The following is a 20136-nucleotide window of genomic DNA, read 5'->3' on the forward strand; positions in this document are numbered from 1 at the left end:
CACTTCTCGTCTGGATTATTGCAATTCCCTTTTCTTTGGTCTTTCTCGCAAATCTCTTTATAAGCTTCCACTGGTCCAGAATTCAGCTGCCCACCCGCATCATTACTAGAACCCCCTCTATTCACTATGTCACTCTCGTCTTGCAGCAGCTTCATTGGCTTCCAGTCCACTTCCACATTTAATTCAAAATTCTTCTGTTAACTTTTAAGGTTCTTCACAACCTCGCCCCTCCATATCTGTCTGACCTCCTCCATGCTGCCATTCCCTCCCGCACCCTTAGATCCTCTTCCTCCATCCACTTGACTGTCCCAGTTGTGTTACGTAATTTGAGGCTGAATGACGGCAGAAATTCAATGATATACTCTGAGGCCGGAATTTATGGTAACTGCACGCTAGTCTTTTACTAAGAACTTTTTCTGCAACCACTTGTCCAAACATATCTCTGAACCCCACTGCGGTGCCCCCTGCTGCCTAGGAATACTACTAATCATTATTATATTTATTTCAATACATAACAGTCCCCTTCACCCGTCTTACCACCATGGGGAGCACAGCATTCAGTCGCTCTGCTCCCCAGCTCTGAGCTTAGAAATGTTGAATCATTCTCACTTTTCAAATCTAAACTAAAAACTCATCTGTTTAAGACTGCTTTTTCTCTTTGACTACAATTGCTCTGTCTGATTTTAAATTTGTATTTTAGTTTTGTTTCTAATGTGTGTTTCATCTATTGTTCGGTGTCCTTGAGTGTTTAGAAAGGCGCCTACGAATGAATAAAATGTATTATTAAACCACAGGCACACTAAAGCCCAGGTTCAAATAAAGGATTTTTATTCGTCCCCCAACACTTTGCTTTACACCAACATCTGCCAAAATGCACCAATACAAATTCTCCTTCCACCTCCAAGAGAGTGTTGCCTGCTGCCTCCCAACTCCGACTCATTTAAGTGAGGTGGCTGGCTCCCTTTTAAATCCAGCCCAGAAACTGCTTCTGGTGTCCCGTCCAGGTTGTCCCAAGCTGTGTGGAAACCAGGTCATCCAAAGACTTCCAAAGGGACTGCAATTATGGATTCTATCTCCCATACCGCCCTACAGGTGTCTTAATCGGGTTTAGCCTTGAGGAACACTGCCACCTGTCCTTTTGGAGAATAAACTACTCCTGGTGTGCCTGTTCAATCAGTCCATCTATTATGACCTCCTGGCCAGGCAAGAATCCATCCTTTATCTCAGCCAGGATGCCTGTCCTTCCTACCTGGCACCTACAATTGGCATAGTTTAATGTTTTACCTTATACTGAAATGAAGCCGGGCACGATGCTGCAGTGGTAGCGCTGCTGCCTTCCAATAAAGTGACCAGGGTTTGCATCCTGGGTCCTCCCTGTATGGAGTTTGCATGTTCTCTCCATTCCTCCAGGTGCTCCAGTTTCCTCCCAGTGCCCAAAGATATGCAGGTTTGGTTTATGTGTTTGCCCTGTTATAGACTTGCACCCTACCTGGGGTTTATTCCTGCCTTACTCCCTGTGCTAGCTGAAAATGATGACATGACTTGAAATAAAGCACTAGGCAGGTCAAGTGACACACACTGAGGCACTGGCACAGGACACGTTTGTGCTTTCTTTTCTAACCCCTTAACCATTAGGGGTCACGTTGCCTCCCAAGCAGCAGGTAAAACTCACTCATCAACGTGGGTGGTTTGCCTGTGAAATGAATGGCAGATCAACTGATTCCATTTTCATATACAAAAAAATGAGCTTTCGAAAGGTCGCAGGCCCTGACCTTTAGTGACACCAAGGAAAGTAAGGGCTCTCAATAATCCATCTGACCCTCTAATTTATTGTATTTCAATAGTGTTCAGATTGTACATCACACACACACACACACAGTTTCTATATTCTGTAACGTAATTCCTTGCAAGCGATTTGCTTTGGAGAACTTCACGTACATCACAGGTAAATTGGTGGAAGGAAATAATAAGGAAAAGATGGTGCAACACGTGGCAAGAACAGGAGATTTACTAAACTGTCAGGCAGCACGGATTCAGACGCGGGAGGTTGTGTTTAACTAACATATTGGAGTTGTATGAGGAAGTAACAAAATATTATGATTAGAGTGCTACATGTAAAGTTATTTATCTGGATTTTAGGAAAACAATCGACGAGGTGCCACACGAGAGGTCAGGCCTCAAACTAAAAGAAGTGGGAAATCAGGGTGTTGTGTGTAGATGGGTGCAAAATGGGCACAGACAACAGGAAGCAGAGGGTGACGGTGTGAAGGACCTCATCAGAATTGGGTGAATTTAAGAGTGGTGTCCCGCAGGGGTCAGTGCCGAGACTGCTCCTATTTTTAATAGATATCTTCTTCTTCTTCGTTCTGCTGCTCCCGTTAGGTGTTGCCACAGCAGATCATCCTAAATTGTTGTCCACATATTGATTTGGCAAAATTTTACACCAGATGCCCTTCCTGATGTAACCCTCCCTATTTATCCGGGCTTGGGACCGGCACGAAGAAACACACTGGTTTGTGCATCCCCTATGGCTGGGTTGCTATTTTTAATAGATATAAATAATTTGAATTGGAATATAGTTACATCAGGAAGGGCATCCAGTGTAAAATTTTGCCAAATCAATATGTGGACAACAATACAGATTTAAATTGACAGATGGGTATCAGCAAGAGTGAAAGGGAAGGTCTACACAGGACGGTAGTAGATAGATAGATAGATAGATAGATAGATAGATAGATAGATAGATAGATAGATAGATAGATAGATAGATAGATAGATAGATAGATAGATAGATAGATAGATAGATAGATAGATAGATAGATAGATAGATAGAGTGAAAGGCACTATAGATAGATAGATAGATAGATAGATAGATAGATAGATAGATAGATAGATAGATAGATAGATAGATAGATAGATAGATAGATAGATAGATAGATAGATAGATAGATAGATAGATAGATAGATAGATAGATAGATAGATAGATACTTTATTAATCTCCAAGGGGAAATTCACATACTCCAGCAGCAGCATACTGATAAAGAAACAATATTAATTAAAGAGTGATAAAAACACAGTACAAGTTAAAAAGTGCAAGGTGGTGAGACCAGCCATGTTACATGGGTTATAGATGGTGGCACTGACCAAAACTGTTGTAGTTACCGCGTAATTTTTAAATTGCCTTTACTTTTGGATTGTTAAGAAGCTGGAAATTCCAAAATCAAATCCTGTTACTGACCTCCTGTACTGTGTCATTAAGATTTTTCAGTTGCCTTCAATGGCAGTTCTTTTTTTTGTGATCAGATGTTATATATTTTGGAGACGATGACACTAACCAGAAAACAGGAGACAGAGCTGGAGGTGGCAGAGTTAAAGATGCTAAGATTTGCACTGGGTGTGACAAGGATGGATAGGATTAGAAATGAGGACATCAGAGGGTCAGCTCAGGTAGGACGGTTTGGAGAAAAAGCCAGAGAGGCGAGATTGCATTGGTTTTGACAGAGTAGAGATGCTGGGTATATTGGGAGAAGGGTGCTAAGGATAGAGCTGCCAGGTAAGAGGACAAGAGGAAGGCCTAAGAGAAGGTTTATGGATGTGGTGAGAGAGGACATGCAGGTGATGGAGGTAACAGAGCAAGATGACGAGGACAAGAAGATATGGAAGAAGATGATCCACTGTGGCAGCCCCTAACTGGAGCAGCCGAAAGAAGAAGAAGAATTGGAATCTAAATAACAGGCTGGTTAAGTTTGCAAATGATACCAAGATCAGTGGATTGACAGATAATCTGGAAGCTGTGGAGTTGGACTTGGACAGCATACAGGCTTGGACAGATTTGTGACAGATGAAATCTAATGTAAATAAATGTATAGTGTGACACATAGGGAGTAAAAATGTGAGGTCTGAATACACAAGGGGAGGTCTGAAAATCGAGAGTCCACCTTATGAGAAGAATTTAGGAGTCATAATGAACTCTTCACTATCAACTTCCAGACGGTGTTCAGAGGCCATTAAGTGGACTCATCACCCTCTATATCGGTGATTCCCAAAGTGGGGCACACACCCCACTGGGGGGCAATTCAAGAATTTAGGTACATTAAACAATTTATAAAATTAAAAAACAGAAATTTACTGTTAAAAATGATAGAAAAAAATAAACCAATAATTTGTATTTGTTATAGAGACGTTTATATATTTATATAAACATAGAAGGTATGGTGAAGAACCCTTTAATTTATGATATTATAACCGGCTTGGGTTTTTCTACTTAGAACTTGTTTTTACCACTAATATGAATTGTAACAATGATTATAAAATTTTGCAATATAACAAAAATATAAAATGATCAAAATATTACTGAAAAAGCTGTCATTAAAGTTATTTTATATTTATGAATATCATGTCTCTTATTATATGTTTTCAAAACTGTATTTGCTGTATTTTCATATTACTTCATATTATATTATGTTTTATAACAATTTCTTAGTGATTTCTTTGTCAGTACTTCAACTATCCTTTCCCTCTTTTGTTTCAATGTTCTTAGGAAGCTTGTTTAGACCAAATTAATGATATTATGGTCTTCCTCCATGTGAGTAGGAGTTCACTTTTTGAATAGGTAATAATAAGACTAAGGTATATGTTACAGTGGGAGACCATCATGATTTTAGAGAGACCTAGGTGGGGCATGGCCCAAAAAAGGTTGGGAACTACTGCTCTATATGAAGACTTTGTAGAGTTTTAGAGAAGTGATGAAGAAGGCTAATAGGATATTGAGTTGTATATCACAAGGTACGGAATGCAAGTCATGGAGAATGTGTCTAAGTTACAGTGTATAATGCTCTAGTGAGGCCACACTTGGAGTACTGTATGCAATTTTGGTCTCAATATTACAAAAAGGACATAGCAGCTCTAGAAAAAGTCCAGAGAAGATCAAGTAGGCTGATTCTAGGATTGCAGGGGATGAGTTATGAGGAACAAATAAAGGTGTTGAGTCTTTCCAGTTTAATCAAGATTATGAGGTGACAAGACTGAAGTGTTTAAAATGAGGAAAGGAATTAGTCCAGTGGATCCAGGCTGGTCTGAACAAGAACACGGGGACACAGTTGGAAACTTGTTCAGGGTAAATTTCGCACAAACGTTTTGAAGATTTTCTTCTCACAGAGGATCATGGACATATGGAATCAGTGACCTAGTAGTGTGGTGAACAGTAGGGACTTTTAAAACCTGATGTTATTTTGGAGGAATTAAGTGGATAGGACTGGTGAGCTTTGTTGGGCTGAATAGCCTCCTCGCATCCAGATTGTTCTAATGTTCTAATATGCAGGGAGTCAGTCCTGGGAAATAAATAGTAAACGCTATTCAAAGACACATTACATATATGGAGGAGTGGTGTCATAACTCAACAGTGTAAATAGTGAGGGGTGAAGTGAGCAGCTCAAGGTCGCTCTGGGAGTCAACTTTAGGGACTGCTTACAGAACAACATCTCCGCCATTAGCAAAGGGAAAATGCAAATTCTTCCCCTTGAAAATGTAAGTCAGAGCAACATTTTCAATCAAACCGGGTATGCAAAGACCTACATAATAAAAAAAATTACAAATTGCTGGAAATTAATTTAAAGTAAGCATTTTAACACTAACAACATAACAACCCAAGTCGGGAAGTTGCCTCGTGCTTTTGCATTTTTTTCAAACAAACTGACCTGTGAGCGTTTTCATTTCAAGGCACACTTTGGTCTCGTCTTCATTGGTCCCGGTGGGCAGAAGCCTGAACAGTGCTCACTAGATCAGGGGTTCCTGCATCATCTTAAGTGCGACAGTCAGCCCGCGGGAATCCGAATTGCTTGAACGTGTGCTCATTTTTTCTTTTATACAGGGAAATGATGATTTGCTCCAGTTGTCACAATAATAAGATGCAAGCAGTGGGTCAAGTGGGATTCTCTTATCTGGGAGCCATAATTAGACAGGTTCCCAAGTGCGGAATTTCAGTAGAAAAGAAAAGAGAAAAAAAAAAAAGATAGAAAGCAAGGGAATGACAAGGCTGGGATTAGTTAAAGCGTCAAAAAAAAAAAAAAAAAAGGTCTTCATTTCCCTAAAATTCAAGCTTCTTACTGTGGTTTTAAGCGAGTTGTTATTTGTCATTCTGACAGCAAGGAGAATGGTGTTTCCTGTCTTTTTATTCTACTACTCCAACTCCTTTGTCATCTTTGTTTTTACCTGCCATATATCTATGTATTTTTTTCTTGGTTTAGTTTTTTAAAATATGAGCATTTTTTCTAATAGTTACTTTCAAATTAATATACTGTAGCAGGAAGAGAAACGTGAGCCGAGGCATAAAGGCACTTAACTGTAGGTACTGTTTCAGCCTTCTACATTTAGTGAGCATAGCTTGGTGGTATACCTCAAAGTTAGGAAAGTTACATTTTCAGGAACATTCAGCAGTATGACAAGTAGGCCATTCTTTTTCTTTTTCTTCTTCTTCTTTTTCTTTCGGCGCTCCCGTTAGGGTTTACCACAGTGGATCATCTTCTTCCGTATCTTTCTGTCCTCTGCATCTTGTTCTGTTACACCCATCACCAGCATGTCCTCTCTCATCACATCCATAAACCTCCTCTTAGGCCTTCCTCTGCTCCTCTTGCCTGGCAGCTCTATCCTTAGCACCCTTCTCCCAATATACTCATCGTCTCTCCTCTGCACATGTCCAAGCCAACACAATCTCACCTCTCTGACTTTGTCTCCAAACATCCAACCTGAGCTGACCCTCTAATGTACTCATTGTGATACGTGAGATCTTGTTATTATTTTTCATCTTTCAGCTGCCCCGGTTAGAGGTCACCACAGTGGATCTGTTTCCATATCTTCCTATCCTCGTCATCTTACTCTGTTGCCCCTGTCACCTGCATGTCCTCTCTCACCACATCCATAAACCTCCTCTTAGGCCTTCCTCTTTTCCTCTTACCTGGCAGCTCTATCCTTAGCACCTTTCTCCCAATATACTCATCTCTCCTCTGCACATGTCCAAACCAACACAATCTCGCCTCTCTGACTTTGTGTCCAAACCCTCCAACCTGAGCTGACCCTCTAATGTCCTCATTGTGATATATGATCAGTGTGATATGTGAGATCTTCTTATTATTATTTTTCATCTTTTGGCTGCTCCCGTTAGGGGTTGCCACACTGGATCATCTTCTTCCATATCTTTCTGTCCTCTGCATCTTGCTCTGTCACACTCATCACCTGCATGTCCTCTCTCACCACATCCAAAATCCTCCTCTTAGACCTTCCTCTGTTCCTCTTGCCTGGCAGCTCTATCCTTAGCACCCTTCTCCCAATATACTCAGCGTCTCTCCTCTGCACATGTCCAAACCAACACAATCTCACCTCTCTGACTTTGTCTCCAAACATCCAACCTGAGCTGACACTCTAATGTACTCACTGTGATACGTGAGATCTTATTATTATTTTTCATCTTTCAGCTGCCCCGGTTAGATGTCACCACAGTGGATCTGTTTCCATATCTTCCTATCCTCGTCATCTTACTCTGTTGCCCCCGTCACCTGCATGTCTTCTCTTACCACATCCAAAAACCTCCTCTTAGGCCTTCCTCTTCTCCTCTTCCCTGGCAGCTCTATCCTTAGCACCCTTCTCCCAATATACTCAGCGTCTCTCCTCTGCACATGTCCAAACCAACGCAATCTCACCCCTCTGACTTTGTCTCCAAACCAAGCCGACCCTCTCATGTCCTCATTTCTAATCCTGTTCATCCTCGTCACACCAAATGCAAATCTTAATATCTTTAACTTTTCCACCTCCTGCTTTGTCTCCTGTCTTTTTGTTAAGTAGGCCATACATTTCCATGAAATCCCACCAGAGTTAGTAGTAACCCTTAGAATGTGATAATCATGGACTCTCCAAAAAGGTTGGTTTTCAGTCCTTTTGGAAAATAGTGGATGGATGTTGCACTTCTAATTATCTTTACGAAACCATTCCAGCTTGTTTTATTGTGTTATTATCAGATCACATTTGATGTGTCTCTAACATAAAATGTACCAATATGACTTTTTAGGTTCTTTTCTTAAAAGGGCAAAGGAGAAAATGTCCCACTGGCCATACTGCACCATACGTATTCAACCCTGGGGACCTCTAATGCCAGGCTGCTCACTGACTGGGTCCGCCCATTGTTTCCACTTCTTTACCTCAGCCCAGTTTACCACCAATAGAGGATTCCACAAAGCATCCTGTGTGCCCCCTGTGACTGCAGCGAGACAAGAAAAGACGATCCAGCATTCTGCAATGCTTGTAATCAATAGTCGAACATTGGGTTTAAGGTTTTACTCAAAAATCATATTTATTTGCATCAAAACCAATAGCAGCAAATGTAAGCCAAAAAATTATACAACCTGGGTGGGGTCATGCAGTCTTCATTTAGTCCCAGGTGGTCCAGTTCCCTTAATCGAAAAGCAAAAAAGAAAGATTTCTAGCTGGAGACAGAGCTCTCTGAAAAATATCCAGCAGCTAAGCTGATAGCAAGCTCTGTTTACATGTCTGTGGCTCCTCTTAAAGTGTCAGAAAGGCAGAAAGCAAACACTTCATTTACCAGCAAAACACCAACTGAACAAAAATGGAACTAGAACTACACAGAAACTACACTTTTTATAAATATACAGTAATATATATATATATATATATATATATATATATATATATATATATTATATATATATATATATATATATATATATATATTTAATATATATATATATATATATATATATATATATATATATATATATATATATATATTTAATATATATATATATATATATATATTTAATATATATATGTCTTTATATATATAAAACCAAACATCTGTCTGTCTGTCAGTCTGTATGTCCGCTTTTAGATTTAGATCGGGCTTTTTTCTATAATTTGCTTAAACATTCCGGTTGCTTTTGCGACTTCTCTCATCACGATAAGAATCAGAGTTTGCTTGCGGTACCGATTTATTTACAAGAATCCCAGACAGAGGCTGCGGGCCGAGGGGAGGGGGATGCATGACATCAGGAGTAGGGAGCCGGGCAGGACCCTCCTTACTGTTCTGTTTCACTACTACACGGGCAGAGCCGTGGGAGACAGCTAGTATATATCTTATATATAAACGTACATGTGTGGAAGTGTGTGTGTCTGTCTGTCCAGCCCAGAAGTGAGAGGTGGAGTCGGTTAAGGGCTCTACCTCCGAGGAAACAGACAACTCGCTTAGCCGCTAATACAGAAGAGAGGCAAGCACATCAGAAAAATGGCATCCCCTCTACTTTTCTTCCCGCTGCTAATACACAAGCAAGGCGAGCACATTGGCAAAACGAAACCTCAGAAGAAAGAAAAAGTCGCTTAGCTGCTAATACACAAGCAAGGCGAGCACATCAATAAAATGAAACCTCCTACGAGAGGTTCCTTTCAATTACCTGACATCTCTAAATTTCATTTTTTTTTCTGATGATTTCAATAGTTTCTAGAACTCCAGGAATTTTACAGCACAGGCTTACACAGCCTCTTGTACAGTGCCCCAAGCACCACAGCCACAAATAACTAAGCACGATTCTTTTCTGTTTATCTTTCTCCTTCTCCTTCTCCTTCTCCACCACACCTCCCAAGAAGCTTCGTCCATCTCCACCCGACTCTGGCTCCCTTGCTGGGTTCACAGCAGTCCTTTTGAATAGTCCTTGACCCGGAAGTGCTTCTGTCCAGGTGACTCGTCAGTACATTCTGGGCCAGATGGAGAATTGTATTTTTCTTCAGCCCGGAAGTACTTCTGTGATTCCGTCCCTGTGACTTTGGAGTACTTCCGGGTTATATAGACAGTAGGGACTCCCCAGTCTCCCTGGCGGTACCCACAGTACCCAGCAGGGTTGTGAAGCCGAACTCCAGATCCCATGTTGCCCTGTGGGCACCACTATTCTGCAGGGAAGCTGCCAACTAGTGTCCTGGGGGAGGCAGTATCCCAAAGCAGCTGCCTTCCTCCATTCCTTCCATTTCAGGGTTGCCCCAGCTGGGTTGAGCTACCGGCCATCTCCTACAATATATATATATATATATATATGGTTGAAATAGTTTACTGTCAAATAAATGCAGAGTACACGACACGTGTTTCACCCTCATTCTGGGCTCATCAGGTGTACACACTCCACTGCACTCCCTTTCGGGAATCGAACCTCGGACGTCAGCGCCAGAGGCGAAGCCCCTAACGTTGCGCCACGGCGTGTGGTTCGTTTATTTGACAGCATGTAGATCGGGGTAATTACATTCACGGCATTCGTAGTCTGTGTCACAATCTGATTGTATGGGTGGTTACCTACCAGGTAACGCTTGTGGTAAGGCCAGCAATCTGCTAACATCCGCCACGGTGCCCTCAGTTTGTGAGGAGCAGATCATAGAATGGTTGAAATAGTTTACTGTCAAATAAATGCAAAGAGTACATGACACGTGTTTCGCCCTCATTCTGAGCTCATCAGGTGTACACACTCCACTGCATATATATATATATATATAAAAGGCAGCCCCCCATCCAAAACTAAGCACACACATACACACACCTGGCTTAATATCCACTAGCAAAGTGGCTAGCACTTTTTACAGTGTCTCAAAACTCAGGAAAGTTATTGCACAACCTCAAGGTCGATTCCCGTGGGAATCAAAAAACTGTGTTGTGAACCTGTGTGGGGTTCATGAGCACAATAAGTCCCAAAATATCTCAAAAATGCCCACTAGAGAGGGGGAAAACCGTCAAACCCCAGATAGTATCAAAAAGGGACAAATGTAGAATCTTTACAAATAAAATATGTATTTTTACACAAAATGCCCAGTGCCACAAAAATAAGTTCAGAGGAGCACAAGGGGAAAATGATGCTTCCTGAAACAAGAACGCAATCTCAGGTAAACAAGTCCCAATACACAAATCCTCAAAATGGTCAAAAGAACAGAGCAAAAAGGTTGAAATCCAGGGAATTCACAAAAAGCACAGAAAAATAAACCACAGGAGGACTCACCAACCACCTGGCACATTCGATGAACCGCAAGGAACTGTGGACTTTCCTCTGCCTTTGCAGTGTTTAGAATAGTCCCTTGACAGTGATGGGCAGATGACCAAGACCAAAAAGATACTTTGACATAAAGAAACTAAATGAACAGAAATGTTAACACAAAGACATTTAAAGAGATATTTAAACCCCAGTCAGAGGGTAAACCCGGGCTGAAGCGGAACCGCATGAACTAAGCTGTAGACCGACTGGCTATACAAAATATGCGAAGGTCCTGCATTGACTTTCACCTTTCCCAGAATGCAATTCACTTCTGTTCAAGTCTTTCAGGCTTCAGCTGCTTACCTGAAATCTGTCAGGTGAAAAGATTAAAGCAACCCCCGTACACAACTCGTAAGGGCCAGAGCTGAAAAGAATTGTGCCACCTGTCCCTCATTAGTGACATAATCTGGCATTCCTGGTGGCATTGGTCAGAGGCAGTACTGCCAATCCCCTTGAACCGAAAGTTACCAGAGGCACTTTTTTTTTTTTTTTTTTTTATAAAGATTGTGTGCTATTGCACTAAAACTTATTAAAAAGTCATGCAAAAAGAAATATCGAAAAAATATGGCCATCATTAACTTGACCTTCAAAACCGCTAAAATAATGAGAGTTAAATAATCTCCCTGGGATAATTAATCATTAAAATGCACTTAAAATCGCAGATCTTTTGTCATATTGGCAGCAGTGGTCTGGAGGAACATGAAGCCTCATCTGCTGTTAGCCGAGTGTTTCAGTGCCAGGGTTTCGAATCTGGTAGCCAGTAAAGACAATTCAGAACAGTTGTAACTGAAGTGATTTTTTACTTTTATAACTCGCATGTCTGGATTTTTATGTGGACTCATGGAGCCACTTGAAATTCTTCTTCAAGTGTGATTTAGTGGTTAAGGCCCTGGGATTTAAAGTCCAGGGTTGCCAATTCACTTCCCTTCTCTTACTCACAATGTGAACTTGAGAAAGTCATTTACTCTGCCTGTCCTTAAACTGTTACAAAATGGATGCACATAATTGTACTGGATCTGTGCCTGTGAAGAGTCGTGGAGTGATGTTTACTCGAGAGAGGCAGCGTGTAAAGAAAAGGTCATTGGAAGTCATGAAAAGCACCTCCACAACGTGCTTGGCAAAACATCCAAAAAATGATCTCCGTCTGCACACATACACACTCCACACGTCCTTCTGTTTGTTACAATCTGATTGTCCCTCCGCGTTTGCTTTGCCTTAAAACTCAGTGGTTTTCCCTCCTGTTTTTGTGCCTACCAATCACAAATTTCTTCTTCCATGTCCATTCCCAAAAAAAACCTAACTTTGCTGTATTGCTTCTGTTTTGTTTTGATTTTCTATGGACGCATCCTATACCTCTGATTCAAACCACAGGCAGAAGCATTGGATTACATTTTTATTAAAACTCTGTAAAGGATAGATATCATGGACAGAACAAATATCATGTCAAGTCAAACGATTCTTTAAAAGACCACTAATCTGCCTTTTCAGCTCTTATTTTTATTAAGAACACTTACACATAAGATCTCTGTGCACTACTCAATAATTTCAAATATGCAGTAGTATGGCCTCCGTTACTACATTCTTGCTTGTGATATTTAAAATTAACATCAAATAATTTGCAATGAATTGAATCTATCTATCTATCTATCTATCTATCTATCTATCTATCTATCTATCTATCTATCTATCTATCTATCTATCTATCTATCTATCTATCTATCTATCTATCTATCTATCTATCTATCTATCTATCTATCTATCTATCTATCTATATAATAAAACGCTAAGGTCTGTGTGTCCAGTCACTCTAAGAAATCTAATTGCTCAGTATGACATTGGTGTGATTGGTGACAATGACAGAAGAGGATGTGCAACTATGAGATGCATGAGGCACACACTGAGTCGCCTTCAAAGACAAGTACAGTATAAAACTGAACAGGAGGTTAGAAAGCCACCTCAAGAATAATGACAGAGTCTGAAAAACAGGCTTTAGAGGAAGGTGCTCAAGAGAGGGAGCACGGAGTTAAGAGACATTCATGGACATTGATGTACACAAATACAGAGGAAAGACACAGAAGGGCAAGAGATAGCAAATATTTTTTAATTGTTCTAGTACCATGGCTAGTATATATATATATATATATATATATATATATATATATATATATATATATATATATATATATATAAATATATACTATTACTATATACTATTTAAACAGTGTATACTGTACATGTATATATATATATATATATATATATATATATATATATACTATATATATATATATATATATATATTTATATATATATATATATATATGGAAGAGAAGGTCTGTGATACGGTTTGCATATTTGCAGTTGGAGATCCACGAAGGGAGAAAAAAACGAATCACGTATCATAAAATAGTTTTATTCCTGAGCTTTCAACCCCTATCAGGGGTCTTCATCAGAGGATAATGCTTAGACTTACAAGAATCAAAGGCAATATATAGCATCACATTCAGTGTTTTTGGGTGGGTGGAGGTGACTAAGTCAGTATGATCAAGGGGGGCGGGGGTTGTACAGTTTAATTATTGTGTACATGTCCTTCTTAAGTTGGCATATGCTGGATTTATGTCCAAGTGTCTGTTGATGGTGTTTTCATCTGATAGCCAAGACTCGGCCAACTCTCTGGCACTTTTTGTACTGGCCTTAAATTTTACTTTTACGTTGTCCCAGTTGAATGTGTGTCCTGTCGATTTAGTATGTGCATATATCAAAGATAGTGCGTCCTTTCTTCTGACGGCGTTGCGATGTTCCTGTACACGTGTTGAAATTCTTTTTGACGTTTGTCCTATGTATACTGCTGAGCAAGAATTGCATGGAATACTATAAACTGCGTTTTGTGTTTCGGCTGTCGATTTCTTGTTTTTAGCATTAAACAGGACCATGCACAGATTGTTCGTGGGTTTATGTGCTATTCTGATGCCCCATTTGGTTAGGGTGCGTGCCGTGCCTTCTGACACATTATGGTGATACGGGAGTGAATGCCAGGTGGGGTGGGGGTTCTGATTTAAGTCGATTGTATGCTGATTCCTTTGGCATCTGCTGTGTAGACTCCGATTAATGAATGTTTTTGAGTATCCGTTCGAGGTGAAAAGTTGGACGAGATAGCGTCTCTCATTAATTTTTGTTTCCTTGGTATTACAATGCGTGTGGACTCGTTTAAATAGGGTTTTCACGCAGCTCCTTTTATGAGATACCGGGTGGTTGCTGGCGAAGTGTAGAATCTTGTCTGCGTAGCATTGTTTACGGTAAACAGTTTATAGTATTCCATGCAATTCTTGCTCAGCAGTATACATAGGACAAACGTCAAAAAGAATTTCAACACGTGTACAGGAACATCGCAACGCCGTCAGAAGAAAGGACGCACTATCTTTGATATATGCACATACTAAATCGACAGGACACACATTCAACTGGGACAACGTAAAAGTAAAATTTAAGGCCAGTACAAAAAGTGCCAGAGAGTTGGCCGAGTCTTGGCTATCAGATGAAAACACCATCAACAGACACTTGGACATAAATCCAGCATATGCCAACTTAAGAAGGACATGTACACAATAATTAAACTGTACAACCCCCCCCCCCCCCCTTGATCATACTGACTTAGTCACCTCCCCCCCCCCAAACTCCCCCCCCCCACCCGCACTGAATGTGTTGCTATATATTGCCTTTGATTCTTGTAAGTCTAAGCATTATCCTCTAATGAAGACCCCTGATAGGGGTTGAAAGCTCAGGAATAAAACTATTTTATGATACGTGATTCGTTTTTTCTCCCTTCGTGGATCTCCAACTGCAAATATATATATATATATATATATATATATATATATATATATATATATATCCACCTTAATAAAAGGATAGGTGTCTGTGTGTCCACCTGATTGCTATGTCTCTGACATTCCAATAGATGACACATCCCAAGCATTAACTCTGCTTTTATGAATCCCATACAAAATTGGCATGTATGGTGCACTGCCACCATATTCTGCGTTGATGACTTAAATTTCCAGTTAACTTAGATTGGCAGCACAGCTAGTAAAACAATAAGTTTCTGTATGTCTGTATATCTGTGTCTGTCCATTTACTATATCTCTGTCATTCCAACCGATGGTGAATCACAGACATCTTTAGTAATAAAATGTTTTGTGTTTGTCATTCCAACAGATTGCTTTTTACCAACATTAGAAATGCTTTTGCAAATCCCATACCAAATTTGATATAACAGAGACATATGCATCATATGGTGCACCGCAACAATTGATGCTGATGTCTACGTTGAATACTTGGATTTCAACCAGTCTTAAGCAGGTAGCATGGCTTGTACATACTGTACATATAAATATATACTGTGTATGTATATATATATATATATATATATATATATATATATATATATTATACAGTTAGGTCCATAAATATTTGGACAGAGACAACTTTTTTTCTAATTATGGTTCTGTACATTACCACAATGAATTTTAAATGAAACAACTCAGATGCAGTTGAAGTGCTTTAGTTGCCTCACATTTTTATGCAATCGTTTTGTTCACCCCACTGAATTACAGCTGAAAGTCTGCACTTCAACTGCATCTGAGTTTCATTTAAAATTCATTGTGGTAATGTACAGAACCAAAATTAGAAAAAAGTTGTCTCTGTTCAAATATTTATGGACCTAACTGTATATGTATGGATATATATACAGTATATATATATATAGTATATATATCCATTCATCCATTATCCAACCTGCTATATCCTAACTACAGGGTCACGGGGGTCTGCTGGAGCCAATCCCAGCCAACACAGGGCGCAAGGCAGGAAACAAACCCTGGTCAGGGCGCCAGCCCACCGCAGTATAGTATATATATGTACTATATATATATATACAGTATATATACTGAATACAGTATACTATATATATATGGCATGTTTACTATAAATGTATATGGGATATATATATATATATATATATATATATATATATATATATATATATATATATATATATATATACTGTATATATACTGCATATATATATATATATATATATATATATATATATACAAATATATATATACAAATATACACAATATATGTATGTGTGAATATATATTTTTGTTTCAAAGATGGTAGAAGGAAATGTTTGTCGTTAATTTAGGGATGCCGTGAAAAGAAGCTGAGCTTGCAGCGTGTGCCCCTATGTGGGTAAAACCCTCAGCTCTTGATCTGTTTGCAGATTTGCTGCAGGACTTGCTGTCATGAGACTTGCAGACAAGGAGCGGAGAGGCTGTGGTGCATTTTAAAACAAGCCTCCTTAGTAAATATTCCCCACAGACAGCTAATGACTGGTCGAGTGTCTGCGAGTTTTCTCTACAGCCGTCACTGCGCGTGTGAATAGGCAGAGAACTTGTGTTACTGGATTGTGTTTATTATTCAGAGTTGACATGCATCTTATAGATGTTTCTGCTGCTGTGCCAAGGGAGCATGAGAGGGTGGATGGGGTCTGCTAGGCTATGTTTCTGCTTCTAGGCACTTAGCGAAAAGAAAAAAATAGCTGTGCGGAGTGGAATCCAGGCAACTTCCCCACATCAAAGACATCTAACTGCAGCAGGAATGCACTTCTTATTAAAGGCTTACACTTTGCATTTGCCATATCAAACCCTGGCCTTGTTTGTCACAGAAGCAGGAGGTGCCAACGAGGCGGCATGTCAGAACGTTAGGTGGGGCAGGTCCATTAATCAACTGAATTTATTTTTACTGGCCGTCTCATCCTCTGATACCAGGCATTTTTGCGTCACTGCTTTAGTGAATGTTTCCTGTTTTGCTTTCCTTTAAATCAGTATTTCTGTAGTGTATTGTTTACTTTATGGCTTAAAAATGTGCTGATGTGTTTTCCATGCCTACACTTTATCATTTCTTTATCCTAGTCAATGCTCATGTTTCACTATTTTTAATCTAAATTAATAGTTACACAAATTTCAGCAAGGGCGGTGTGGTGGAGCCGTGGGTCGTGCTGCATCCTGGGTTGGATTCTTGTGCCCAGTCAATGTGGCGTTCACACAGTCTCCCTGTGCCTGCAAGTGTTTTTTTCTCAAATGCTCAAAGACTTGTTGGTGAGGTGAATTGGCCTGTGAATGAGTGTTTGTGTGGGCTCTTGCACCCAGGGCTATTGGAACAGGCTTCAAAGATCCTGTGATCTTCAACTAGATATGATTTGTTTTGAGAGCATCATAGTATGTAGGTTAAATGCTTTAGATAGGAATATAAGTAACAAGATGGTTAAGTTTGCAGATGATACCAAGATAGGTGGATTGGCAGATAATTTGGAATCCTTTATATGATTACAGAAGGACTTGGATAGCAGACAGGCTTGGGCAGATTTGTGACAAATGAAATTTAATGTCAGTAAATGTAAAGAATTACACATAGGAAGTAAAAATGTGAGGTTTGAATACACCATGGGCGGTCGGAAAATCGAGATTCTGCCTTATGAGAGGGATTTAGGAGTCACAGTATCGACTTCCATACAGTGTTCAGAAGCCATTAAGAAGGCTAACAGAGTGTCAGGTTATATAGTGCCTTGACGTGTGGAGTACAAGTCACAGGAGGTGACGCTCAAGCTTTATAACACACTGGTGAGGCTTCATCTGGAGTCCTGGGTGCAGTTTTGGTCTCCAGGCGACAAAAAGGACATAGCAGCACAAGAGAAGGTCCAGAGAAGAGCGACGAGGCTGATTCAGGGCTACAGGGGATGAGTTATGAAGAAAGATTAAAAGAGCTGAGCCTTAAAGAGATGAAGAGGAGACCTGAGTGAAGTGTTTAAAATGATGAAGGGAATTAGTCCAGTGGATCGAAACGGTGACTTTAAATTTAGTTCATCCAGAACACGGGGACACAGTTGGAAACTTGTGAAGGGGAAATTTCACACAAACTTCATGAAGTTTTTCTTTACACAAAGAACGATAGACAGTTGGAATAAGTTATCAAGTAGTGTGGTAGACAGTAAGACTTTAGGGACTTTCAAAACTCGACTTGATGTTATTTTGGAAGAAATAAGTGGATAGGACTGGCGAGCTTTCTCGTCCAGACTGTTCTAATGTTACATTTCAGTATTTTTAATCAATATCAGTCCTGGCAGATTTCAGAATTTTTACTTCAGATTTGTGCTCTCCTTTCAAAACTATTCTTCTTGCAAATGAATAACTGCCTCATTTCATCCATCCTTCTATTTTCCTAATTCACGTATCCAGGGCAGGGTCACGGGGGCAGCTGGAGCAGCAATCGGGCACAAGGCAGGCAGAACACCTGGACAAGGGTGCAAGTCCATCACATACGGCATATTTTCATAGTCCAGTTTAATGTGCATTCATTTGGGCCTTATTAACTCATTTTTATTTTTCATGTAGTAAAGTCAAGGTTGTCCATACTTAACCCACAAGGGTTTTTTTTTTCTGTTTGCAATTGTATTTCTTGTTATGCTTCACATAATGTTTATTGAACATGAGATTTACATTTCTGTGAAATTTGTATGAAGCCTTGCACTGTTCGACAACTTACCTCTGATTTGTATTGTTGTATTTGATGTGCTGAGTATTCTCTTTCTGTTCCAATGATTCCTAAACAAATCACACGTTTTGATGGACAGAAGCTGTGACAGTAATAACACACCCTACAAATGAGCCAGTAATTCCCTGACATTTGTTCATTGCCTGCATTTTCAAAGGTATTTATTTGGGAAAAGAGCAGTAGCAATATGATCAATAAGATCAGAATGTGAACACACAAGCCACAAAGCAGTTAAATGAAGAGCTGGATGAACCTGCTATTAACAGACTGGCTGCCACAGAAAGCAGCCCTTGCACTGCTCACGGACTTCATTTTCTAGTATTGCTATTATTTATTTAGCAGATGCTTTTATGCAAGGCATCCTATAAAGCAAACTGTAATCCATTCGACCATTTGGACACCTCTCTTTAAATCAACACTCCTGCATTTCCGTCGGTTTCCTTTCCTTTCCTCTTCATTGGTATTCAAGTATTTTACCTCCCTGCTCTAAATCAGCACATCACTCGGAGGCATCATTTTCCCCTTAACCTGCTCCCTTCTCCCTCCACAGGGGCCACCGTGCATCAGTGCAAGGCAAGCCGTGACAGATTGCCAGAATTACACTTCAATCATTTCAATATTCTGTTTTTTTTTTTTTTTTTTTGCTTGTCAGCAATGAAATCAGGGGGCACTCAGCTGAAGCTCATCATGACATTCCAAAATTACGGGCAGGCGCTGTTCAAGCCAATGAAGTAAGTAAGCAACTGTTTTAAATAATGGATCCTGGGTTCAACCTTTATCTGGGTGGGAAGTACAGACGTAGGAATGTGTATTGTATTGGGTTAAAAAGGGGAAAAAATTTAATGCTGACCATAAATGTTCCACAGATGGCTTCTTGATGAAGGGGCAACATTAAAGAGTCTGGAAATGAAACTCAAGAGTATTTTCATCATGTGCCATAGAGCATCTGCTGATTAAAAAGTGTGATGAAGAAGAACAAAGGTGTATTGTGAGCTGTACACTTTCTAAGCTTCACAATAACATATAAATAAACACATGGAGAATAAGTGTCTTATTGTGTAAGGTCCTATGATGTCCCTATTTTTCCCTTTTATACTCTTTATTGTGTCTGAGACATATGCATTGCATTTGTCATTCCAACAGATGGCACATCACAAACATTAACACTGCTTTTACAATTCCCATACCAAATGACATATAACCTAGACATCTGCTTTGCATTTGTCATTCCAACAAATGGCACATCACAAACAGTAACTCTGCTTTATGAATTCTCATGCCCAGTGGCATATAACAGAGACATATGCATTACATTTCTCATTCCAACAGATGGCGCATCATAAACATTAACTCTGCTTTTATGAATCCCCATACCAAATGGCATATAACAGAGACATTTGCATTGCATTTGTCATTCCAACAGATGGCACATCACAAACATTAACACTGTTT

At 39.8% G+C, this 20136-nt stretch overlaps 1 protein-coding gene across 1 annotated transcript in view; it reads left to right on the forward strand.

Moving 5' to 3' along the window:
• Nucleotides 1-20136, forward strand: part of LOC114661100 (extracellular serine/threonine protein kinase FAM20C-like) — a 170756-nt gene that overhangs the window by 54490 nt on the left and 96130 nt on the right. The window contains 1 exon segment of the mRNA XM_028814227.2: nt 19337-19415. Within this exon segment, the coding sequence (XP_028670060.1) occupies nt 19337-19415 (79 nt within the window).

This window comes from Erpetoichthys calabaricus, chromosome 11 (assembly GCF_900747795.2).
Source record: "Erpetoichthys calabaricus chromosome 11, fErpCal1.3, whole genome shotgun sequence".
Lineage (NCBI taxonomy): Eukaryota > Metazoa > Chordata > Cladistia > Polypteriformes > Polypteridae > Erpetoichthys > Erpetoichthys calabaricus.